The 26,456-nt window shown below is 37.9% G+C and overlaps 1 protein-coding gene across 3 annotated transcripts; it reads right to left on the reverse strand.

The window, feature by feature from the left end:
* Positions 1-12,239: 12,239 nt before the first annotated feature.
* LOC129767694 (gelsolin-like) lies at positions 12,240-18,612 on the reverse strand. Of its 3 annotated transcripts, none has more exons than XM_055768844.1 (3): positions 18,454-18,612; positions 13,377-13,610; positions 12,240-13,313 (listed from the first exon to the last, which is right to left on the reverse strand). In XM_055768844.1, the coding sequence occupies exons 2-3, from the start codon at positions 13,602-13,604 to the stop codon at positions 12,372-12,374; spliced, it is 1,170 nt and encodes a 389-aa protein (XP_055624819.1). In that variant the 5' UTR covers positions 13,605-13,610; positions 18,454-18,612; the 3' UTR covers positions 12,240-12,371. The 3 variants fall into 3 exon arrangements, with proteins under 3 accessions (XP_055624819.1, XP_055624820.1, XP_055624822.1); XM_055768845.1 differs by having other exon boundaries at positions 13,377-13,613; positions 18,454-18,608; XM_055768847.1 differs by having other exon boundaries at positions 13,377-13,645; positions 18,454-18,568.
* Positions 18,613-26,456: the final 7,844 nt, after the last annotated feature.

A 26,456-nucleotide genomic window follows, 5' to 3' on the forward strand; every position in this document is an offset into this window, starting at 1 on the left:
ACCGGCATTTGTATCAGTCCAAGATATAAGCGTTTTTTTTTTGTGCGAGTATGAATGCCTGTAAACAGAGAGATAATACTCATGCTTCAGATCTTATTTTTCTCCCGCGAGATAAACCGCGAACGCTAGCTTTGAGAGGCTGCTCTCCGGTCAAATAAATTTAGCAGCAGAGTCGGAGTTGATTGCTGACTTTATTGGATAAACGTATTGTATTGCTCCGTTGCTGCACTGTGACCACCTTTATGGATGCCTCACCCTTCTCTCGCAGTTTGATCTGCGTATGTGTAGGAGTGTGTAGTCGTATTTTTTACGCTTCGCGGTTAGCTCCATTGATGATTCTTCAAGTTCGAGTTACCCGTAGAAATGCGTTAAAACCAACTGCAGCCCGCTTTTGCACACCTTGATGATATCTATCAAATTACTGCCAGAAGCATCCGTATTTTCGTATGCGTGCCGTGCCATCAGAAACATAACACTGCCCGCGTTTCGATGACTTCGTATTACGGGAGAATCTTTGTTCACGCTTATCGGTGGGTTTGCTACATGTATTTTCAGCCGCGATGGTATCATTTGGGCACTCCGGAGGGAGACCTTGGAGTGAGTCATCTGTGTGCAATACAATCTGTATACAATCAAGTACACAGTGAAAATAGTCAATCGAAATAATAACGTTAAAATATATAATTATCATCATTTGATGTGAATTCAGAAACATATGAATAAGTTTGAAAAAGTTTTTCGCAGATAAACCGCAGAAGTTCTACACGGATGAAATAATGGCGAAAGTTAATAATGTCCAATACAGATCGGACTCGATTATATACAGACTAGATTATATGTGATTCGATTATATACAATTTTGGACTCGATTATATACAGTTTGGAAATATAAATAAATTTTTATATTTCAAAAATGACATATTTCAAAAAGAAATGTAACCTTTCAACGTTAAAGTGAAGTTTAAGTGGCTATTACATGTACAATGGGGTAAAAATCGTGAGTTTTGAAGATTTTGCTCTAATTTTCACCAGGAATTGTTCATACGGATATTGCAGCCAAATTAAGAAAGATAGAAGTTGGATGTCAAAGAACAAATTGTAGAGCGGTTAAGAAGCTTCAATTTAATTGATAGAAACAATTCAGTTTAATATAAATTTTTAGAATAAAATTAATAATTACGCATTCAAAATTATTAATTTTTAAGTTTTTCACTTCCAAAATGTTATTAAAATCCACTAATTTAGTTGTTCCAGTTGTTTCAAATGAAAGCATTAGAATCTTTTTCTGTGGCGTACTTTTCAATGTAGAGCCAGTTTAAAGTAACAGATTTTGAAATAAAAAAAGTTCAATAACTCTGTCATTGTTGAAATTGGAACATACGCGTAGGAGGATTTTTTCATCAAATATAATCGTCTATCACCTCCTGAGGAATCTGGATAAATTAATTTTTTTCATGTGAGAAAGGTGTTTTCTGATTTTAAGGGGATGAATAAAAAATTTAATTCCTGTTTTATTTTCAAAAAACCAAAAATACATGCAAAAAAAACAAATTAGAAAAACTGTTTTTGACGCGATTATATACAGGATACTGTATATAATTGAGTCCGCGCTGTATATATTCGATTACTTCTGATTTTGAATACAGAAGAATTTCATTAAAATGAAATTCAAATATGCCAACATAAAATATACGCCTATCATTTAGAAATGAAACTCGTATTATTTTATTAAAGCTTGAAATATTTGGAGCCCAGAATCACTGTTCAATTTATAGTAGCGGTCGTAACGTTTGCATTAAAAACTATGGATGGGTTATACCTAGTATATAACCGCAAAGTTGACGTAGGACTTAACAGTAATCGCACCTCGGATGTTCCTCATTGGGTACGATATCGCTGCTGCGCAGAGCTATCTTTTGTATGTATTGATTAAATTATTGATAAAACTGGTGAATGAATGAAACAATTTACGAATTCAATTGCAAACAAATCCCTGTTTAAGTCAATTCATGTATTATGGTAGTGGTTATCGCAGCAAATAGGTATCAACATTTTGCCTAATCATCACACGGTATGTGTAGAAGTAGTACCCGCTTTTGTAGACCGTGTAAGCAAAACGAATTCCGGAGTGTAAAAATGCATGGGAGTATAAAAGTACTGCCAAGATCTGCAATGCCGATTTTCCCAACTTATTGGTTTCGGATTCTGTGTTGGGAAACACATTCCGGTTTGCAAAAATGCAAGCGAGTACAAAAGTACTTGCAGCTTGCACCTCATTTGCAATGCCAATTTCACACGCTCCATGTTTTTGAAATCCGTGTTAGGGGTATATTCCGATTTACAGAAACGCAAACGAGTAAAAAGTACCCACAACTTGCATCAATTTTGCAATGCCAGTTTCCCCAGGCTCTATGGTTTTGAAGTCTGTGTTAGGGAAACATTCCGATTTGCAAAAGCGCAAATGAGTACAAACGTACTCGTTAATTGCATCTGATTTGCAATGCCAGTTTCCCCAGGCTCCATGGTTTTGAAGTCTGTGTTAGGGAAACATTCCGATTTGCAAAAACGCAAACGAGTACAAAAGTTCCCGCTGCTTGCATCTAATTTGCAATGCTAGTTTCCCCTGGTTCCATGGTTTTCAAGTCTGTGTTAGGGAAACATACATTCAATCCAGCGATGGAACCTCAATCGTTGCGCAATCATAACTGAGTGGATTTCCGAGCGACTCTAGCTTTTATACCGATTGGTGTGGTTTCAATAGCCTGTTTTGAAAGCAATTTTAAGACTATTGAAACAAGTTTTTGAATCAAAAAGTACTAGTATAGAACACGTAGACATTTTATCTTTCGAATGAAGTGTATATCATACCATTTCGTTCAATTATTTTGGAGCTATTAACGCTCAAAATCTCGATCTCCAGCGTAACGCTTTCGTTTTCGAAACTTTGAACTTACACCCCAGTATAGAAATGAAAGACGTAGTCCTACGTCAAAAAATGAACAAAAATTGCCGATTTTTCATTGGTTTACCTTCACACGCATTGATGAAACTCCCAATGCAGCATCAATCGTAGTAACCCATGAGTCAGCAGAAATAAATTTGACAGCTCTATCGGTCGAACTCTAACCGTGATGGCGAAAACAGTGCTACTCCGTTCAGAAGTGTGCGCGTTTAACCCTCCTGTACTCGCGTGCAAAATCATAACACGTATACTCGCGTATGTAATATTGCTATTTTGTATTTTGACGTAGGATTACGTCTTTCGGGAAGATATTGGGGTACAAATCGAAAATCGAAAATCGAGCACATCGTAAAATTTGTCCAATTTCAAACGCTTATTGCTCAGTCATTTCATGATGTATTGATGAAATTTTTGCGTCAATCGATTTTGGGACTCCATAACAATTTTTTATATTGAAGAAAATAATATATATCCTGAAACTAACTATCGAACAATTGAAAAATCTCAACCCCTATCCTAACGGAAATACCCATTGATTGGTCGAAGTTGACGACACGTGCGGCGGGTCCCTAACAGAGACATCAAAACCGAGCTTCCTGGGGTAAATCGGCATTGCAAATACATAAAAGTGGGGGAAGCTTTTGTTCCCACCGAAATGTGTTCCCTAACGGAGACATCAAAACCAAGCTGCCTGGGAGAAATCGGCATTGTAACTACTTGAAAGTAAAGGGAACTTTTGTTCCTACCGAAATGTGTTCCCTAACAGAGACATCAAAACCAAGCTGCCTGGGGGAAATCGGCATTGCAAATACATGAAAGTAGGTGGAACTTTTGTTCCTACCGAAATATGTGTTCTCTATATTAGTAATATGTTTTAACTGATGAGAGAAATTGATAATTGTGTTCGGTATTGGTAATTATCTTTTCATCAAATCTCGTTCTACTTCGGGATCTTTTATACGATACGCACCATTCAACGACTGTTTACCATCCTTCTGTCATCACACTAAACACTGGTGGAATGAACAAACAAAACGGCCCTTTTCCGGGCCACCAAATCATTATCAAAGAGTTTAACGATGTAATTCTTGAAACATATCCAAAATCAACAGATAGCCTAGCGGAATCCTACGTCAACTATGCGGTCGTGTCTCGGACACAACCCTCCTGTGACTTTTTTAGGCTTCATTGGTAGTTATTTTAAGAAGAGGGTGTAATTGAATGAACAAACGCTAGAAAATATGTTTTCTTCGTCTGCATTCAGTTTAAACAGTCATCTAAAGGGTGTGTCACATCAAATTACATCACGGAAAAAACGCTGTAGAAATTTAATTTTTAGGAATTATATCTTCAGCTTTCGCTTATAATCAGATAAGAGTGCATAGATCACGTTGGCCATGCTTCACTGTAAATTTTTCGTAAATTTGGAAAAATGTCGTCGAACGAAAAAGAGCGTCGTGAATTAATCCTGCGCACTCATTTCGAAAATCCGGAGTTGTCACATCGGGACATCGGTAAGATGCTGAGAATCGTCCAATCCACGGTCAGCAGAGTACTAAAACGATACTTCGAGAACCTAACCATCGACCGGAAGGTGAAGAACGGCAAAAATGGATGCTCCATCAGTGAAAAGGATCACAAGCGCGTAGTTAAGCAGTTTAGACGTGATCCGAGAAGTTCGGTCCGGGATGTCGCCAATAAGCTGAATTTGTCAAGTTCATTCGTCCAGCGGACGAAGCAGCGGGAGGGCCTGCGTACATACAAAGTTTAGAAAGGTCCTAACCGCGACGAAAGGCAAAACATGGTGAGGAAGACGCGAGCCTGGAAGCTGTACACCGAAATGCTGACGAAGCCGCATTGCCTGGTAATGGACGACGAAACCTACGTCAAAGCGGACTTTCGTCAGCTGCCGGGCCTGTTGTTCTTCTCCGCAGAGGACAAATTCAGCGTTCCGGAGGAGATTCGCAAACAGAAACTATCCAAGTTTGCCAAAAAGTACATGGTGTGGCAAGCGATCTGCTCTTGCGGAAAGCGGAGCGCCCCCTTCGTGATGACCGGCACGGTAAACGGGCAGGTTTACCTCAGGGAGTGCCTACAGAAGCGCTTACTACCACTATTGAAGCAGCACGAGGGCCCGACCATCTTCTGGCCGGATCTCGCTTCGTGCCACTATTCAAAGGACGTGTTGGAGTGGTACGAAGCCAACGGGGTCACCTTCGTACCAAAGGAAATGAACCCGCCCAACACGCCGGAGCTTCGCCCAATAGAGAAATATTGGGCGATTATGAAGCAGGCCCTCCGGAAGAACCCAAAAGTTGTCAAATCGGAGGCGGACTTCAAGAGAAAATGGATTTCTGTTCAAAAAAAACTACAACCTGACGTTGTACAGAACCTTATGGACGGGGTAAAGAGGAAGGTGCGAGCATACGGGCTTGGGCTCGAAGTATGAATAAAAAGAAAATGCCAAAAGTTGTTTAATAGTTTTTATTTTACTGTCTAAAATTTTCAAAAGGATCGGTCTACTGGGCGAATTTCTACAGCGTTTTTTTCCGTGATGCAATTTGATGTGACACACCCTTTAATTCAGCCTCCTCAAAACAGAGTAATTCTTGATACTCCAACAGAAGTAAAGAAATTCGACTTTTTTCCTATTATTATTTGAAAGAAAGCAACTGATTATAATTCATGAAAATATAAAGAGCTATAAAATAATTGAAAAACGTATTACTCGATTGTGGTTTCATTGGTGTAAGAATCAGAACATCATAACTGCATGCTCGATACAAACATATTTTTTACATTTCATGCAGTTGTAGTGTGTTTTTTGGGTCTTTTATCGAAGAGAAGAATGTATGACGACCTTCTAGATAATTACCAGATGATAAAGTTTCTGGAATATAAAGTTTCCATATTTCTAATATTCTTTGACTCTGTATTCTTGGTAAACTAAGAACTAACGCCTTTTGACGTGGGACCTCGTCTAACCAGAATATATGGGGGGTAAAATGAAAACCTAAACACAGAACATGCCGGAAAAAATGAAAGATTTTGAATGCTTATAACTCGAACATTTCTCACTGGATCGGAAAGATGGCTTCATCAATTGATAGGGAATATTTCTACGCATCTATCGCAAAATGTTATTTTTCATTAGATAAACAATTGAATAACTGTTAAATATTAGGCGTTTTCTAAACGCCCTAACTGCCTCGTTTTGATTGGCCCGATTTACGGTTTCCCTAACACAGCCATCAAAACCAAGGTGCCTGGAGGAAATCGGCATTTCAAATTCATGCAAGTTGGGGGTATTTTTGTTCCGACTGAAATGTATTTCCCTAACACAGACTTCAAATCCACTTAGCGTATGGAAATCGTGATTGCGAATTAATACAAGTCGGGAGTATTTTTGTTCCGATTGTAATGTGTTTCCCTAACACAGACTTAAAATCCATTGAGCTTGGGGAAATTGGTATTGCAGATACATGTAAGTCAGGGGTAATTTTGTTCCGACTGAAATGTGTTTCCCTAACACAGACTTCAAATCTACGGAGCGCTGGAAATCGGCATTGCGAATTTATTCAAGTCGGAGATATTTTTGTTCCGATTGAAATGTGTTTCCCTAACAAAGACTTCAAAACCAAGATTTCTGGGGAAATCGGCTCTGCAAATGAATGCAAATTGCGAGTACTTTTGTCCTCGCTTGCCTTTGTGCAGACTGGAATATGTCTGTCCCAACACGATCTTCTAAACTTAGGAACCTGGGGAAATCGTGCAGACACTACAAGCGAATGAACTTTCCAGTTTCAAGCAAATTTGCGGTTCGAGAAGTACGTACACTTGAGAGATGTAAACTTGAGAGGGAAATGTAAAATAAAATAATCGTTTGATAATTTTTTTTTGTCTTTGTTAGAGAGATTTTCACCCTTAGGCTGGTTCATCAAACGTTTGATAATTCTTCCGTACATATATTTTGTTCTAAGCATCATACCAAACGTAAAAGGTCTGTCATTAAATTTACTTGTAACGAAGAACAATCTATCACAATGCATGAATTGACTTTACATGGCATTTGTTCAATCTTTCTACTCAGAAAGCAAATATATTGAATTCAATTGAATTTGGAAACTGTTTCATTCAATCAAGAATTTAATCAATACAAACGAATGATTGCTAAGCTGAAGTAGTCTCACGTTAACCTTGCGGATATATCATAGATATAACCCACCCATTTTTTTCAGATGGGGCATAAAAAGATGATATAAAAGGATTTCTAGGAACTTCTTTTTCTTTTTCTTGTTTTCTTGTCGGTATTGTTCATTATAAAAAAAAATGTCCCCGAAACTGTCACTGTAAAAAATAACAATAAGCCATCGATTAGTTTATAGTTTACTGTTTACAATTTTTCCAGAAGAGCAATTCTTTCACAAGTATATATATGTGTGACCATTGTATTCAGTAAATAACTATACGAAAGTCAATCATTTGTGTTTTGCTTTTGCACGTATGAACCAGCGACGAATAATATATGAATCTGGTGACAAATAGGACTTAAATTCGAATAAGAATAGTCCGGTAATGATCTTATACATTGTATTCAATAGATATTTCACGTCACTAACATTAATTTATACATTTCATTGAACAATATTCTAAAATAGGAAAAAAGCCACTTGTCCAAAAAAGTTACTCCTGTACTCGCGTCGATGTCTCAGACCGAAGGTGGTGAAAAAGTGATACACGTCCCTTTCCTACCAACTCATACGATACGCTGAACGATGACGAACGACGAATAACGAAACTAGAGAGAATCGCAAGGTCGTAGGGTTGATATTTTCTGAGAAAAGAACGAATTATTGATTTTTCGGTCTAACAGACCTATGCGCGAGTATAGGAGTGTTAATGAACGGTGCCCCGTCGCGTCTAAAACGGACATCGTTCAGCACTTTGTAGACGCCGGAAACGGCTGTTCCGGCATCTACAACATTTTGGCACTATTGGACAACAATCAGAGCATCGAAAGAAAGCCCGGTTCCGGACGACCGATGATCCTGAGCGACAAGAAGATCCAAGCTCTGAAGAGGAAGATCGAGAGAAAAATGGCTACATCGCTGCGGGCGCTTGGCCGGGTGATGGACGACGAGACCCATCTCACCCTGGCAACGACTGGCAGGGCACTTCGTATTTTACTTCCCCCACGAAGGAAGTGAGCTCCGAAGTGAAGTTTATTTCACACACCTAGTTCCTCAAGAAGGTGCTGCTGTGACTGACAATCAGCGAGAAGGGGATGTCAAAGCCGCTCTTCTTTAGCTCCGGACTGGTCGTAAACGGGGAAATTTATAATACAAAGTGCCTGTCGGAAGTTGCGTCGTTCATCAAGAAATACCATAAGAGCGAAGACGCGTTGTTCCGGCCGGATCTGGCGTCGGCCCAATACTCGAATCGACGTTAGAGGAGATGGAATGGCTGAATATCGATGTGGTACCCAAGTCGGTGAACGCGCCCAACGTTCCCCAGCTGCGTCCCATCGAGAATTTCTGGGAAAATCTGAAGCGTAAGATCTACTCCAACAATTTTGTCGCGAAAACTGAGAGAGGATTGATAAATAAAACGAAGAAAGAACTCAAAAACATGCCTACACGCATGTTTTCGTCCGCCATGACGAATGTTCCGGTTAACTGCCGGAAGGCCACTCGCAAGTGCGTAGAATTTTTGACGTAGAACTACGTCTTTCATTAAGGGTGCCAAATCAGAAAACAGGTCACGTTTTTATGAAATAAAGTTAACGTTAATAACTATTTTTTGCCGCGAACGGATTTTGGTGATTTACATACCAAATGAATCAGGAATTCCCTAAGATTTGTTTGATATGCTATAAATTACAATCCCATGGTGTATAAATAGTTAAAATTCATGAAAACTATAAGCGTTTCCATTTTCCCATACATTTGTTCTATCCTTTTTTGTGCATTCCCGAACAGAGCTGTCAATAACGAGCAACGAAGGGGAAATCGTAAGACTTAAAGTATCCGTGAACAAAGGAAAAGAAGAAGAACGAAGGGGAATATTTGCCTAGAGTATAAACAGTGGATCCGCTGAGGCAAATTTTCATTCTCCGTGAGACACCGACTGAACAACATCGTTGCTGGGCGAGCTGGACGGTGAAGAGTTTTCCTAGGACCTTTTTGAAGGTTAGAAACGAATGAACTAAAGAACTTTAAAGTCTCACATGTCTTAGTTTCGGATTGAGCTGTGGACGCGACCAAATTACTGACTCGCTGATATCTCTAGCACTGCAATAATTGCATCATACTGACGCCATTGCATTATGGTTCTGAGCTACACAATTGTGTGGGGAATCATCAAGCTAGGCTATTGTCAGCTCATCAAGAAAATAAATGTTATGGAATTTTGTCAGTGATTTGTTTTCGCATGGCGGTAGGAAAACTCTCTCCACAAAGGATGACAGCTAAGCTGATCTAGACTGACAATATTAACAAAAAGGACTGCTGTTGAGAAGAGGGCAAAACGAAGATAAGTGTGTGCATATTTAATTGCTTCAAACCATCGATATATGGATATTTTTGTGTGTGTACGTGCGTGTGTTTTAAGGTATTGCGCTGTTGCGGGTGAACATGTCGATCCGAACGTGGCGACAAGGAGGGGAGATATCGGGAGGGAAGTATTTGCGCTAGGGTATTAGTAATGAATCTCTGCTTAGGCAAATATTCAGCCTTTTTCCAAGCAGTTGACGTTGTTTGTTTTCCGTCATCTTAAAGGCTTCGTTGGTGCCATTGACATTGTATCAATGCATTGAACTGACGCTATGGTAAAGCAGGTGTTAAGGTTGTGTACCAAAAAAATATTTGAGAATACCAAGTTATTCATTAAGTTATAATAAGTTATAAATTTATTCAATTCGTTATAATAAGTTATAAATTTATTTGGGTTGGCGTGCCAGTTGAAAAACTCCCTCCAACTAGGATTGCATTTGCGCTAATCTTGATCATGATGAAGCAGTGCTACTCTTCCCGAAGTTGTTGAGATTAACAGGAAGAGTTTATTTCGTTTATTTAGTCACCAGGAAAGTAAATGTCGTTCTGGAATTTTGTATGTGATTTGGTTTCGCTTACCAGTAGCAAAACTTTCTCCACTAAGGATGATAACTGCGCTTATCTCGAGCATGTATTGTTCTAAGAGGACAAGAATGAATCATCAAACAATAATCGTCAAATGATTCTACAAGAAAAAAAAAATTCAGGGCGAACAAACTGGTAGAATGGTTATTTCTAAAATTTCGTAGCATTATAAAATAATATTCGCAGTTAGCGACAAGCGACTTGAATTAAACTTCAGCGTAGTTCTACGTCAACAATGCGGTCGTGTCTTGGACACAACCTCTTATAATTTTTTTGCAAGTAAGTTAATATAATTACCTTCCATGGGCAATTTATCAAACTCAAGTTTTATTTATCACCATCCGACGAAAGTCAATTTTTTTATGTAAACGTTATTCCAAAATTGCTTGCATATTTTTAGTGTTTTAAGTGATGATTCAACTCTCTGAGAGCAGAAGGCAGAAGGCAGAATTTTCGAATTTACGAATTTAGAAATATTCTATGGTGATTCATCAGGCAGCCTTATAGCAGTAGCTATTATTAAGATGAATAGTTGTCGGCACAGCAAAACTTCAATCCAATGGTTTTAGTTTGTGAATATTTCTTAATTTTAGAAGTCGAGATTGGAGAATTTACTTAAGTCTTGTGCTAAACCGAACATTTCACATTCCGAAATGCTCATGTCTAAGACTCAGCCATTTCATGCCAAACCGATATAGTGGTTCTCAGAAGTTCGTCAAAACTGGTAATTTTGTTCTTTGTCGCAAAACATTAGACCCTTCTTCTCTTGAATGGCGTTAACGTTCCCTGTGGAACTTTTGCCGTCTCAACGTATGCATTAATTAGCGTCATTACTTAGTTGAGATTTCTTAAGCCAAATAACACGCCTTGAATGTATTCCGAGGGGCAAGCTCTTGAATACGCGTGACCACAGTGCAAGTCGAAGGAAATTTCTTTGACGAAAAATCCTCCGGCCAGAACGGGAATCGAACCCGAACACCCGGCATGACAATGTGAGACGCTAACCACTCGGCCACGGGTGCACATTAGACCCGTATTTTTCAAATTTTTTTATCAAGGTGCCCATTTCCATTTGAACCACCGTTTTTTCCATTTTTTCCCAATAATTACTTTTTTAAAAATTCATAACTTTTGAACCACTGAACCGATTTAGATGATCGACATATCAAATTAAAACCAATGAGCTAGTCTTTTATTGAATTTTGCGAAAAAATGAGTTTTGTTTTCGTAATTTTCGATTATATTCGTTTTTTATTGTTGCCATGGCTTCGAACTAGAGGGCGTTTTTATATTTTTCATGGAAGCTGAGGATTTTTTACTTAACATATCGCGATTTCAGCGATACTTTTTTTCGTTTTTGTGATATGATTTTTCAAAATTAACCGATGGTCCGAAACAAAAATTTCCCCGTTTTTACCACTACAAAAATTCATAACTTTTGAACTACTGGATCGATTTAGATGATCGACATATGACATTAAAGCTTGTGAGTTTTAAAAAATATTATTTTTGCAAAAAATTTGGATTTTCGTTTTTGTAATTATTGATTGAGTTTGTTTTTCATTGTTTTCTCGATTAAAGATAGAGGGCGCTATATTTTTTATATTTTTCTGGAAAGTTATAAACCTCAACCTTTACATAATGTATCCGAAAATTGGAGAGGTGATTTTTTTTTCATTTTTGGGTTAATATTTTGCAAATTTAACATGTTTGAAGTGTCTCTGATATCAAGATATGTTATGTTAAAATCAGATTTCCAGAAAAAAGCCATGGAAACAATAAAAGAAAAACTACAATCGCTAATTACGAAAACCAGGTCCATTTGTTTTCGCAAGTGAAATATTTTTCAATTGAAGGCTTACTCATTGGCTTCAATTTGATATGTCGATCATCTTAATCGGTGAATCACTCAAAAGTTCTGAATTTAAAAAAAATCGTTTTTGGGAAAAAGTGGAAAAAATTGATATTCGGACCACTCTAAAATGGAAATGAGCACTCTAATAAAAAATAAAAAATGCAAGTCAAATTACCACTTTTGACGAAAATTTGAGAACCACTATATCGGTTTGGCATGGAATGGCTGAGACTGCTAATCGATATTGGTTTGAACAAAAGGCCAATGAAAAAATAAGAGACGACTATTCATAACCATTAGTGAATTTCTATTTATTTTGTTTTATTCGTTTTGGTATCACTTTCTTTCACTATAGTGTATGATGCATATGAAAATTTGAGTATTCATTGAAACTACTCTGGCTTAAATCGGAGCTCTTCTAAACAAGTCTGGATCCAGCATCTCCAGGATTCCTCCATGTCTGGAAGAAGTGTTTGAACGGGGCTGTTTCGCCATTTTGGATAATCCGTTCGACCGGTGTCCAGGCTGGGTACTTCTTAGTCTTGATAAATTCCTGTGCCTTCATCAGGGATTCTGTTTTCTCCTGCTTGGTAGCACCCTTACCAATCCAGACGTACAGTCCAGAGCCGGTGTCTAGGATGAAGGAATCATCCTGCTTAAGCATATCTTGCTTCAGTGGCTTTGTGCCGATTTGCTCAACCGTCAACTTTCCTCCCTTGGAATCGGACACTTTGTACAAAGCAACACGGTCGGCATCGGCTCTCTCAAAGGCAGCATCCTCCTTCGCTGCGGAAGGCTCTGGAACCAGGCTCGGTGATCCCGATCCAAGCTTCTTGAAGAATTCCTCCTGATCGGTCAGCGAAGAAAATTCATCGACGATGTGAACCGTGGCCCGCCCGTTGTGATCCTGATCACGAATTTCGTTGGCAACGTTGATCGCCTTCAGTTTCTCCACCCGATTTGCCTTTGGTCCGACGTAAACGAAAACATCCCGATCGGCGTCCAGAATATAGCAATCGCCCTTGTTCATAGCCGAAACTGACAGTTCAACCTGACGAAGGCGAATATTCTTGGCTCCCTTGACCTGGAACAGTCGGGTTGGTTTGGCGGCGTTGGTTTCAACGTGTTTAAATCCACTGGCGACTCCACCCTCCAGATAGCGGACGCCACCCTTGAAGTACTTCAGGAATAGATCCGATTCGGAGCCTTCGACTTCGCGATGCTGCACGGGCAGTCCGTTCAGCAGGTCGTCCAGCTGCACGCTGAGAATAGCTGCGGATCCCGCCTCGTCCTGGGTTGTTTTCAGTCCCAGCCAGAAGTGGACATCGTGGGATTTCTTCTTGTTTTTGTCTTCGTTGGTCTGGAATGGAACGCGTTTTGTTAGGTTTTTGAATAGACACGAAAGGTGATGGATGTAACATACATTGAGGATGATGTACGAGTCGCCGGTGTAGAACTTTCCGTACTCGGCCTTCGGTACTGCAACAGGCTGGAAGTTCTCCACGCGCCATATCTCCAGTCCTTTGGTTTGACCAGCGTTGTTGAATGCTGGAATGTTAAGTTTGCGACCGGATCCGCTGGGGACAGTAGCGGCTAGAGCGATGCCAACGATGGTGGCGAACGCCGTTAGGCGAATCATGCTTGGTTGCATTTTCTTCTGCTGAAAATAATCAGACCTGTAACTTGTTTTTCCTAAAAATAGTAAAGCAGTATAGAATAGCAAAATGCAGAATGAACACTAATATGATAAAAATGTGGAAAAAGGGAAAACATACTAATATATCTAATGCGATATATTCTAAATAAACTTATAACTATTCTAAATAAACAGCAGCAAAACAAATTGACGTTTCTATGAAGCGAATTCTGTATAAGCAATAGTAATGCTTGTCAAAAACAGGATCTATAGCAGCTATACTCATCCATGTGGCTCAACAAGTTTTTTCTCGTTAGTCCATCTGGCGTTACTTTATTTGAGACTATTTTGTATGTGTTACATATAATGAAAACCTCAGAAATCATTACCTGTTTTTGATACAGGACTATGTCTGTCAGTAATGGTGCTATGTCAGAAAACAGGGCATGTTTTTTTTTTAAATAGAAATAGCTAATACAGCGTATGTTCTACGAGAAAATAACGGATAACGGATATCCGGTCAGCTTCGAGGCCGGGTAGCCGGATATTTGGCTCTTCATTAGTGAATACAAAATCTAGAGAAATGACAGGTGTACATGAAGCAAATAAAGTGTTATATTCTAGAAAAAAATGAACACATTACGTATATGATTTTTTTGTGCAGTATAAATAGCCTTTTTAATAGTGTATCAAGTTTTCTCCAAGGAATTTAGAACAGTTTTTTTCTGATAAGGGTTTTATTTTATTTTAATAGATTTTTGAAATTGTATCGAAATAATTCTTATACTGGGTAAGAATAAGAATTGCATGTTTCAAAAACAGTGATCAATTATTTTCATTGAGATCAAAAAAATTTAGAACTGTCTACAGGGATAGTAATCTGAGAGGGGGTGCACTTACCTCCTTACAAATAGCAATTATTACGACTGGTTTCACTACTTTGACGACATAACTGTTAGGCTTCTTGGAGAAGTGTGTTGGGCTTTTATATGTTCGAGGTTATTGCGCATGTTCTTGCACCAAAGAAGTATTTGGACAAAAACAAGACTGCACAAAGAACACCGAACTTCATTTTCATTTTAGGGTGCTCCGAAATATCGACTTTTTCCCCTTTTTTCCAAAAATGACTTTTTTTACAACTAACATGTGAACTACTGAAACGATTTTGATAGTCGTTATATAAAATAAGCTTTCTGAAAAAATAACGTCTCTCTGATTTTTGGACAAGTTATGGATTTTTGAAAAAAAGTCATTTTTGGAAAAAGGGGAAAAATTTCATTTTTTGGACCACCCTAAAACGGAAATGGTCACCCTAATATAAAAATAGAAAAATACGGGTCTAATGTTTTGCGGTAAAGAACAAAATTACCACTTTTCACGAAAATTTGAGAACCAGTATATCGATTTGCGTGGAACGGCTGTATAGATATCTCAAACAGTAGTAGGGGAGGTGGGGGTAAAACGGACATGATAAGAAGAACTTCAATTATATCTTTGGAAACTCATGTTTCCCGAAACTTTGATGCAGTTTCTTGCAATTCAATATACTGTTTTTCTACCTGATTGGCCAAATATTTTACAAAAGATTGTTTTTCAATGTTTTTTACTGAAATGAAAACAGACCGAAAAGAGCAATTTTTTTTATCGATGCGGTTAATATGGACAGGTTTGTAATAAATGAAGTGTAGAGGTTTATCGATCGCGAGAGGAATGATTTTATTCAACCAAGGTAAACTCATCCCGAAAGTACGTTAAATGATGGAAAAATCCTAGAAGTGATATCGTGCTTTTCAGCAGTATAAACGGAGAGACCCTCAACTATTTTGCTTTTGGTTCTAGTCAGCTTATAAATAGTCCACATTTGGCGATTTGGTTTCCATTTATAGACGCAGGGCATTTGTTAGGAATAGATTGAACAGACTTTTTACAGTCCATCTCACTCTAACTGGCAACTGTCTGTTTTACCTCACCAGTACAATTATTTCAATAATTTAAATTTTTCACTGAAAAATGAATTTACTTTTCCGTATATACCTAATATCGCTTCTCTGTTAACTCACGATGGGCGAACAAGGCGAATTGAATTTTGATATTAATCCAATTAAAATGCTCAATATCGGAGCAGCTGAAATTACATCCACAAGCGGAATCATGCATGATTTTCGGTTTTTGTTGCCCTTTTCCACTTTTGATCAGTATTCATTGCCATAGGGTGGCTTAAATATTATAGAATAACATGTAGAAGGTATTCTCATTAACAGAAATCTGAAATTCAAAATGTAACTATACAAATCAACCACCTGTCCATATTACCCCCACTGTCTGTATTACCCGAGGTTCCCCTATAATTCGCGTCGATTTTCATGTCGTATTTTTGTACCTGCATCTGTACAGGGGTGTAAATTTGAAATTTTGAGAATGAGTCCGTTATGTTTGGGGAGATGTTTGACCCTAAAACTGACCCTAAAACGTTTTTCATCGCTCAAAAATTGCTTTGAAGGAATACTAATTGAAAGAGTCAAAAGCGAATATACTTTTATATTTTTTTGCTAGAAGAGTAATGTGTAATGATAATGATGTTATTAATTATGGAGGCTTTCTCAGAATTTCCTCAGTTCATTCATCACTAACCTTAAAAAAAGGCTAATTTGGAAAACGAATATATTACGCGGTTTTGAGAAAGACAATTCGGAAAGTCTCGCTATCGATGCCATCTGGTCGCTAGCAGGATGACTGATAAATCGTGAACGACCTATTGGTGATTTTTTCCGATCGTTCAACTAATTTTCGTGAATTCGAGCATTGTTTTCGACATAAAAGTGTCGTCAAAATGCAGAGCATTTCGAGACGAATGTAAAGAAGGATATTTTTGTTGCCGTTTTCTGTTGCCGTTGCTGAGTGTTCTTTTGAGCGTTGTTTTTGGGAGCATCAGAAATGTAATTTCGCTAAGAGATACTGAAAAACTACTACTATTATCGCTCTGGACAGCGAGCAATCAACAGTCCATGTTAATTCTGTGTTAATTTGAAAAAGTGTTAATTTGAAAATCTGATCAGAATGTCATTTTATTGTGGAAGCATTCATTCATCTATTGTCAGTGCTTACAATTGGTTATGCTAAAGAGTTTCATTCTTGAAATTTTATAATGTTTGTTCCTCACCGGTTAGGATTTTATAGTCCTACGTTAAAAATACGGGCGAGTCTTGGACATCGCCATTCTCTATTAATTTTGGCGGTCCGCGATTCCATGATAAAAACGTGTTTGTGGCCCCTCCGGGAAAACAGGTTGAGTACCGCTGTTCTATAGCCCTATATTTTGCCTTTATAGCAATATATCTGCCCTAAAGAAGCATATGAAGTACAAACGATGAGTCCGGCGATTCAAAAATTTGCGTTCGAAAAAAAAATACATAACGGAGATGAGGAATCGCAAGCATTGCGTGACGAAAATGTTTTACAAATGAGGGGCTGGGAATGAAAGGTGTGTAAGTGACATCATCGATTTCTCTACATCGACTCTCTATTTTGGTCATAACTTAGCTGCAAACATATGCCCAGCTGTATTTGAGAATGTAGAAGATATATTAGATCAGAGCCTCATCTATCGGATTCTATAACAAACTCAAATTGGAACGTTTGTGCAGTTGAGTTATTAAACAAAGAAAAAGTTGATGATGAGAAATCGATCAAGTCACTTACACCCCTTGCATTCTAAGCCCCTCAAATACAAAACAACTCTCATAACCATTAGTCCTTAATTTCGAGAACATGATTTGAAAGAAAGGCAGATTAAGTGGTAGCAATATAATCCGGTTTTTTTTGCATCGTGCCTCTACCGGGGATGATAAGTGAATAAATTTTGTAAATTAGAAGCACAAAAATTATGGGTAGACCCCGGTGTACCATGAGTCTTGAATCCATATTAAAGCCATGTGAAACGAGTCATTATGGACTCTACCAACAACAACAGACTGATTCATCGTTGCGATCGCAAATGATTAGAAACCAAAATATTTAGATAACACAAAAACATTTTTCTTCATGACAATGCTTTATCGAATACGGACTAATTGGTGCTCGACACCTTGTAAGTATTCAGTTAGGAAATTCTACCAGACTTGGCTACTTCCAATCATCACTTGTTTGCATCGAATGATTTACAGAGCGTTTTTCTGAAAGAATTTCGTTTTATACTTGTACACCTGGTACTTGTAGATCCCTGGTTCCTAAATAATATTTAATATTTAATGTTGAAGGATACTCGATCGGGTATTGAACTCAAAGGGTCCAATGCCAATTCGTATGATTAGCCCTGACGCAGTCAACCACCCGCTCAATAAACAGTGTTCAGACTGATAAATTGCAACAATGTTATGATGACAACCATCCTTGGGCTGTTCCTTGTTTTGTTAATAAAACACGTAGTCATTCTTTCATTTCAGACTATTCACGATGTTGATTTATATTGTCACACTGAATAAAAAAAATCAATACTGAAGCTCTACGATATAAAATACGAATATGATACGTCTATAACGCGATCTCGTTATCACCATTTAGAATTATTTTTAAATTTGTGTTTATATATTTTACTAGCGACCTTCTTCACTCGACAGAAGAGGTCAGGAACTGCGCGATTAGCGGCTTCGTAAATTCCGGATCGTGTACGTATTTCTTAGTACGTCATTTTGTTTCAGTTACATAATCCACTTAGTATCACATAGCCACATTTCGGTGATATAATTTTCGTATATGTCGATCATCGCTGATCAAAAGGGGGTCTTTCCTAATTAGTCACCACACCCGACAAACGGTTTTTTTCGCACAACCTTGTTTACAAAATACCCAATGGATACAAACTCACCGTCGAATCTAGGTTTATGTGCTTCACTGAGTACAACCACACTACAACCGTTCCGATCAACTTCTCCTTCCAGACTGCGATCGGACGAAGTCAATTTATAGTAATTAACTGTCTGGTCTTGTTTTCAAAACAAAAGTAATATAAACGAAGGTGTTCAACACAAATGTAAGAGTAGCGACTCATACACGAGTGAAGAACGCGAGAAAAATAAATAAAATCAAGACAATGTGTGTTTCGATCGCCGGTCCGGTCGAACATGAATCATTTCGGATTGATACTGAGTAGTGCCGCTGTGCTGTTATTTCACTAAAACTCCGATCGATGTGAGATGAATGGGTCATTGATAACCTAGTGATCGTGAAGTGAAGCTGCTCCAATAGGGTATGCCACCTTGTCATTTTTACCCTATGATGTCAAATTACATATTCATTTGTATTCATAGTCAGGAATTTCGCGATTCATTATTGTTAGAACATTATATGCTATATTTTCAAATGTATGTTCAACGAATGAGTTGTTGGATCTATCGATAATAAGTGTCAGTTTTTATTGTGCTAATGAAACGTACACAAGCGCCGATTCATTCGACTTATAATTGATATACACTCCTCAAGCGAAAGTTCATAGAAAATGACGACTGTAGGAAATGTAGCCGCTTTTGTGTGTTCTCAAACATTAACCGCTGCACTATTTACCACTGTTGCATATTCGGTTCTTGACATTTCCCGAGAATTGAAAAGCAATACTTGCTGTTCTACAGATATTAGAGTTTTCCCGGTAATTGTCTGTAGGTGATAACCGATGGAGTGTTGTGAATATGTATTAAATATAGATGCTGTGCTTTTTCTGTGAAACCATTTTTTTTGTATTATACTCAGAAAAATGTCAGATAATGTTCTTGTTTTCTGATTAAATGATACCAGATACAAAACGAACAGAATGAGTTGATGAGTTCTGACGGAATGGCCATGACTATTTTTTGATCCGTTACGAAAAGAGCGCGAATATGAATGTAGCTCATCTCTTACCCATGCACTCAAGCTGTTTAACCGAATAACTGTAAGTTATCCTGGATTATTTTTTGTTGTCTGTATTACAGCTGGTTCGTCACTTTACTCCCACCTTTGGAAGAATGTCGGGAGTGAGAATTTAACTCGTGATATTTAGCGTGAGAGGTATGGATGTTACCACTACGCCAGATCGCCTCCACTATCCTAGTTTATCAATAAACATTTACACTCTGTCCAACTTCTAAAAGGCCACCCTGAGTATCTTCCAAAGTGACTCATGTAATTAGAGTTACGAGTCAATGTTTTGATACCTTATTTGGTACTTCAAGTAGCATTTATTGAACACCAACTAAGTTTGGAAGAATCGGACAGTGTATTGTAATTTGAATATACTTGTTTTTTGCTACCCAGTTGCTTTAAAACCATTTTGAATTTCACACTCTCCCAAAATCAACGATTTTCAGTTGCCAATAATCTGTTACCTTACAGGTTTGGTCTTTTTTTTTAAATACGGCTGTATATATAGTTTACAATGTTTTGCAGAAGAGATTCCTCAATATTATACATGCCTTAAAAATCGTAGTCTTGAGCTCATGTTTGTCATCACTCTCTCGACGTGATTCCTGGGAACCAAACCCCTCCCGAGGATTTTCATTGGGTTCAATTTCAGGAAATATACAACTTGGTTACCTTGTCGGTATGAATACTTTTTCCACGATATTTATCTAGAGAAATCAAAACTGAGCTCAGTACCCGTTTGCTTGTTGACAAAGCCATTTAGCCAGAAATGAACATAATCGCTGAAGATAACTTTGTAATGGAAATCATTTAATAATTATTAACCGTTGCTAGTTCATGTACTTGACCATGATGAAAATGTTGATTTTGACTAACGTTTCGACATTGACAGATCATTAAAATGGTAAAGGGTTCGTCCACACGAAACATCAAAATGTTAAGTCACTAATGGCTGAGTTGGGTTTGTAGAAATATAATTTATTCAATTGGTTTTTAGTGAGAATGAGTAATGGTGGGTAATGGTGGGTAATGGTGGATAATGGTGGTAATGGTTAAGAACTCCGAATGTTTAGACTATCGAGCAACAGTTGTCTCGCACGGGTATCTGTAATATAACTTTGGAGCAGTTAAAATTCGTACATATAAAACGAAAGAGATGCATTCGTGATTCCTGGTTGCAAATTTAAATTTTGCACCTCCCACAGCCTTCAGAATCCTTGCTCAGTGTATATTGCTGAATTGTCAGCAATTCCCAGGGCGCTGGACAGCGTCGCCTCAAGACCTGTTGAACACTATTACATTGTAACGGATAATCTTAGCTCTGTCGAAGCTATCCGTTCAGTGAGGCTGGAAAAGCACTCGCCGTACTTCCTTGAGAGAATACGAGAAATTTTGAGTGCTTTATACAGACGCTGTTATGTCATTACCTTTGTCTGGGTCCCTTCACATTGCTCAATTCCGGGTAATGAGAGGGCTGACTCATTAGCAAAGGTGGGTGCGATTGAAGGCGACATTTATCAGCGTCAAATCGCCTTCAATGAATTTTACTCTTTAGTCCGTAAAAATACCACTGTCCGTTGAGGAATGAAAAGGTAATTTTATTTTATAATTTTTACTTTCTGAGTGTTTATTCAACCCAATGCGAATTTTAACTGAACTGACAACACCTAATACTATAATAGCAATCACTTTTTCTAATATGTCTTCACTGTTCCAATTTTTCTCTTCGTATAAACTTTCCTTGGGTGAAAATGAACACAACAAAACAAACAGCTTAAAAAACAGCTCATTTATTAAGTCATTTTAACACAACTGCTACCATATACAATTTTACACTTACACTTGTGCTAAATTTTTCACATCGGTCATTGATACGAAATATCATGAAGCAACCAACATTGAAGTTCTAAATATAAATTTCATTTGTTGGAATTGCCCGTATCACTCACCTTACTTGCAATATAAAAATGCCCTCGACTTCCATATATTTGCAATGCCGATTTCCCCCGGGCACCTTGGTTTTGATGTTTTAGTTAGGTAACACATTTTGGTAGGATCTAAAGTTCCCCCTACTTTCATGTATTTGCAATGTCGATTTCTCCCAGGCAGCTTGGTTTCGATGTCTCTGTTAGGGAATACATTTCGGTAGGAACAAAATTTCCCCCTACTTTCATGAATTTGCAATGCCGATTTCAATCAGGCAGCTTGGTTTTGATGTCTCTGTTAAGGAACCGCCGTATGTATCGTCAATTTCGACCAATTAGAAGTGGGTATTTCCGTTAGGATAGGGGTTGAGATTTTTCAATTGTTCGATAGTTAGTTTCATGACATATATTATTTTCTTCAATATAAAAAATTGTTATCAAGTGCCGAAATCGATTGACGCAAAAATTCCATAAATCCATCATGAAATGACTGAGCTATAAGCGTTTGAAATTGGACAATTTTTATGATGTGCTCGATTTTAGATTTCCAATTTATACCCCAATATGTTCCCGAAAGACCATAAATACCATAAACCATAAACATACCATAAACCACCATAAACTTCCACCAAAATGCGATGACTTTCCGCTGGTTTTTTATTCATATTGAAGTAATGAAGTAACACTCCCCGCAAAAACAATCTAGTTGGTACGAAATACGACATATTCGAAGTAGCAAAAAACTATGTTGTTTACGCTTCAACTTTTTGACATATACTGACGCAATGACAGTAGCTTTCCAACGGCTGCCTGGAAGTTTAATTCACAGGAAAAATAATCAATGTACGCCATCTGTTGTAAAACCGAAGAAATTTACCGGTACACCTAATATAAAAAGGCAATAAATTAGAAACATTTTTTTAATATCTCGAGAATGGATGCATTTAGAAGGAGATTGATGAAGAGCTTTTTTGTTTTAAATCACATCAGAATTTAGAATTTGTGGCTAAAATGATTGTGACAATCAAAAAATCGAAGTTTAGAAAATTCATAAAAATTTGTTGTTCCACAAAGTTCGTCAAAAATAGTTTTACCATTTTGTATTCAATTTTAAAATTTTCTTTTAAAGTTCTTATTCATTGTCTTTTTTTAAATTTCTATTTTATCTTTTCATATAAAAAAGAAGTGCCATACAAATGCAACACAAATGTCTGCATTACTAGAGAATTAACTAAGCAAAAGTAACCAAATTTGGCATGTGGAGGTTTTAAGGTGCAATAAATGTTTTTACGGTGGTTAGACACTCCACTCACGTGGCCACACGCAAATTTCTGCATAACTCGAAAACTAATCAAGCAAATGTAACCGAATTTGGCATGTGAAGGTTCTAGGGGGCACGAAACGTTTCTATGGTAGATAGACACTTCTCCCTTCTCTCTGAAGGGAAGGGGGGCTGCCATACAAATGAAGCATACATTTCTGCATAACTCAAGAACTAATCAAGCAAACGGAACCAAATTTGGAATGTGGGGTTTTAGGGGCAAGAAACATTTCTTGGGGGGCATTTCTTAAGGGGGGCTGTCATAGAAATGAAACATTAATTTCTGCATAACTCGAGAATTAATCAAGCAAATGGAACCAAGTTTGGCATATGGAGGTTTTAGGGAGCAATAAATGTTTAATGGTGGTTTTGACACTATTTTCTCCTCTCTAAAGAGGAGGAGTGGAGGGTGCTGAACAACTTGAGAACTAATCAAACAAATGGAATTAAATTTAGCATATAGCGGCTTAGAGATCGATAAACGTTTCTATGGTGGCTCGACACTCCTCCCTCCTTTCTAAGGGAAGGCTACCATACATTTTTTTTTATTCTTTATTTATGAGACTTTCAGCCTCCTGGGCTGGTTCGTCTCAGAGGCTACCATACAAATGAAACACAAATTTCTACATAACTCGAAAGCTAATCAATCAAATGGAGCCAAATTTGGCATGTGAAGGTTTTTGAATATGAGAAACGTTTCTATGATGATATGACACCCCTCCCTCCTTTGAAATGGAGAGGAGGACCCGTAAAAATAATACACATATTTCAACCAAACATGACAATTGATTTTTTTAATGTGATAAAACGCACTCCTATAGCTTCTTCTATCTATATGAATAAAAATGGATCACCGAATGTGTTGATAAGAGCAAAACTCGAGAAAGGAATTGTCCGATTTAGGGCTGTCTTTATTCTATCATATTTTCTGTATCAAAAATTTATTCCATGTATTGGAGAAACATGTTATTTGTAAGTGGTTGAGAAATCTTGAACGAGAATTGGGTCTGAAAATAATAAATAATCTGATATTATCTTACATATAAAATTTTCGTGTCACGATGTTCGTGATCAAACTTCTCCGAAACGGCTCGACCGATTTTAAAGATATTTTACTCAAAAAACTTGATAGGCATGAGAATAGGTCGTAAACTATATATGATACCGCTAGGATACCTATTACTTTATATTTGATACCGATTAGGGTGGTCCCATGCAAATAAAATCTGAATAACTTTGTTTTCGTATTTTTTTTGCATAAATTTGGCTTGAAAAAAAACTTATAATCATATATAACCAATTTTCACCCTCATCTCCTTTTTTTATCGCGATATATGTATTTTTATATAAACAATACCAAATAATTGATTCGTCGTTCGTTTTTTGAACAGGACGAATTTATTTACGTTGTTTAATGCCAGATGGCACTTCGTCCTCTTCATTGAACTTCACCCTACACATACGCAAGTAATCTCAATTCGACTACAACTAGGAATATCGCCGGCGAGCTGGAAGCCTTTGAATGAGCACAATGAATTATTGAAATTATTCTAATCACACCCATGCTCGGAATGCAAAATAACAGTCACGCTATTGTCGTCAATCCTGATAAAAATCCGATTGAAGAGCACGTGTGTAGATCCAATGCGCCACAGTTACTTAAATTATTAGGAACATCATTACTAATTTTGAATTAATATTTTAATATTATGTGGTTGGAGGAGACGAAACAAACAAAAGAGTGCCCTCGATGGATTCTTATGTGTGTCGTTTGATGAATTGGCGCAGTCAGGACAACGTCATTCTAGGATGTTTTGAGCTGTGTCAATAATCTATGGTCAACATATTCGCAAAGGTAGAGAGCGAACGACTGCGATTCCTATGAGACAATCAACAGAAGCGGTTCGAGGAATGATAGCGAGACGCTATCATGAGTAACAGCTACACAGCCTTTGTTCAAACGACAGCACGTGTCTTCAAACAAAAGAAATGCGGTCTTTAATAGGCTCTATTACAAAATTACACGTATTTCGTCCAGCATGTTGCTGGATGTATACAAGATTTATAGAAGCATCGTTAAGTTCGGACTGTCTTCTAAGTATTTAAACAACATCGAGTAATGATTTCCATCCAAATTTAAGCAATTTAAAATTATTTTCGTGTCTGCTAATCTGATACAGATAAATTGCTCCACGAATACGGATTACTTATTTTGAAGTTTATTTTGCGCCGAGGCAAGGTTGCTACATTTCATAGCACGAATGATCAGATTTCTGAATGCAAAAGACGAATCCTGAGATCCGATCGATCCGGTTCATTTCTCTGTACATAATAGATCTCATCTCCATCTCCACATCACACTCAGGTTCGGGAAGTTCCCACGGTCCAATGCAATACACGGTCAAATCTTCACGTATCTGCTCGACATCCACGTGGAATCTATCCTTCATCGATCATAATCAATTAATTTTATAGATCGTTGAAACATTTGAACACACATGTATTGCAATACATGTATGTACATGTATTGCAATACATTAGTTATTTTTTATTCAACAGTCAAAATATTCACTAGAAGTAATTTATATGGCAGAACAACGTTTGCCGGGTCAGCTAGTTATATTATATTAGGCTGTCAAAAAAGTCCTGCGGTATTTTTTTTGAATTTTAATTTGTTCAAATTAGTAAATTAGTTACAATCATCTGTTTTGAGTCAAATATACGCCGTTTTGTTCGATGGCTTGTTCCCAACGAGATGCCAACTTCATAATACCCCTGTTATAGAAGCTCGCTTCCTTATTGGCAAAAAACTCGGATTTTCAATTTTCACAGGCCTCTTTTGTGGCTAACTTCTGACTACCTAGCTCGTGGACAAAAACAGGTGGTAGTCACTTGGTGCAAAGTCCGGACTATACGGCGGATGCAAAAGAACCTCCCATCCGAGCTCCCGGAGCTTCTGGCGCGTCACCAAAGAAGTGTGTGGCCTGGCGTTGTCCTGATAGAAGACAATGCGGCCTCTGTTTATCAAAGATGGCCTCTTCTTCATGAATGCTACCTTCAAGCGGTCCAGTTGTTGGCAGTACAGGTCCGAATTGAGCGTTTGGCCATAGGGAAGCAGCTCATAATAGATTATTCCTTGACAATCCCACCAAACACACAGCAGAACCTTCCTGGCCGTTAATGAGGGCTTCGACTACGACCGTTTGCGCTTCACGTTGTCGTAAGTGACCCACTTTTCATCGCCAGTCACCATCCGCTTCAGAAACGGGTCAATTTTGTTGCGATTCAGCAGCGATTCACATGCGTCGATAAGGTCAAAAATGTTTTTTTGCGTCAACGTGTGTGGCACCCATACATCGAGCTTCTTTGTGAATCCAAGCTTCTTCAAATGGTTAATAACGGTTTGATGACTTATCCCCAGCTCTTGGCCGATGCTACGGCTGCTACTATGCAGGTCTTTCTCGGCTAATTCAGCGATTTTGTCGCAATTTTCGACGACAGGCCTTCCGGAGCGTGGCGCATCTTCGACGACCTCTACACCAGAACGAAAACGTTGAAACCATCGTTGTGCGGTGGAAATGGAAACTGTATCGGGTCCATAAACTGCACAAATTTTATTGGCAGCTTGAGATGCATTTTTGCCTTTGTCATAGTAGTACTCCATATTTGCGACACTATAACTCACGAACGACTTAACCAAACAAAACACTGTCAAGGACTATATTATAG

The sequence above is a fragment of the Toxorhynchites rutilus genome, chromosome 2 (assembly GCF_029784135.1).
Source record: "Toxorhynchites rutilus septentrionalis strain SRP chromosome 2, ASM2978413v1, whole genome shotgun sequence".
Taxonomy (NCBI): domain Eukaryota; kingdom Metazoa; phylum Arthropoda; class Insecta; order Diptera; family Culicidae; genus Toxorhynchites; species Toxorhynchites rutilus.

What these genes read in the sequence shown, in the direction of transcription:
- LOC129767694 (XM_055768844.1), bottom strand. Translation starts at nt 13,604, where the DNA reads ATGCAACCAAGCATGATTCGCCTAACGGCGTTCGCCACCATCGTTGGC. An exon ending in ACTCGTACATCATCCTCAAT is followed by an intron (nt 13,314 to 13,376) that starts GTATGTTACATC and finishes GTTCCATTCCAG; the next exon opens with ACCAACGAAGACAAAAACAA.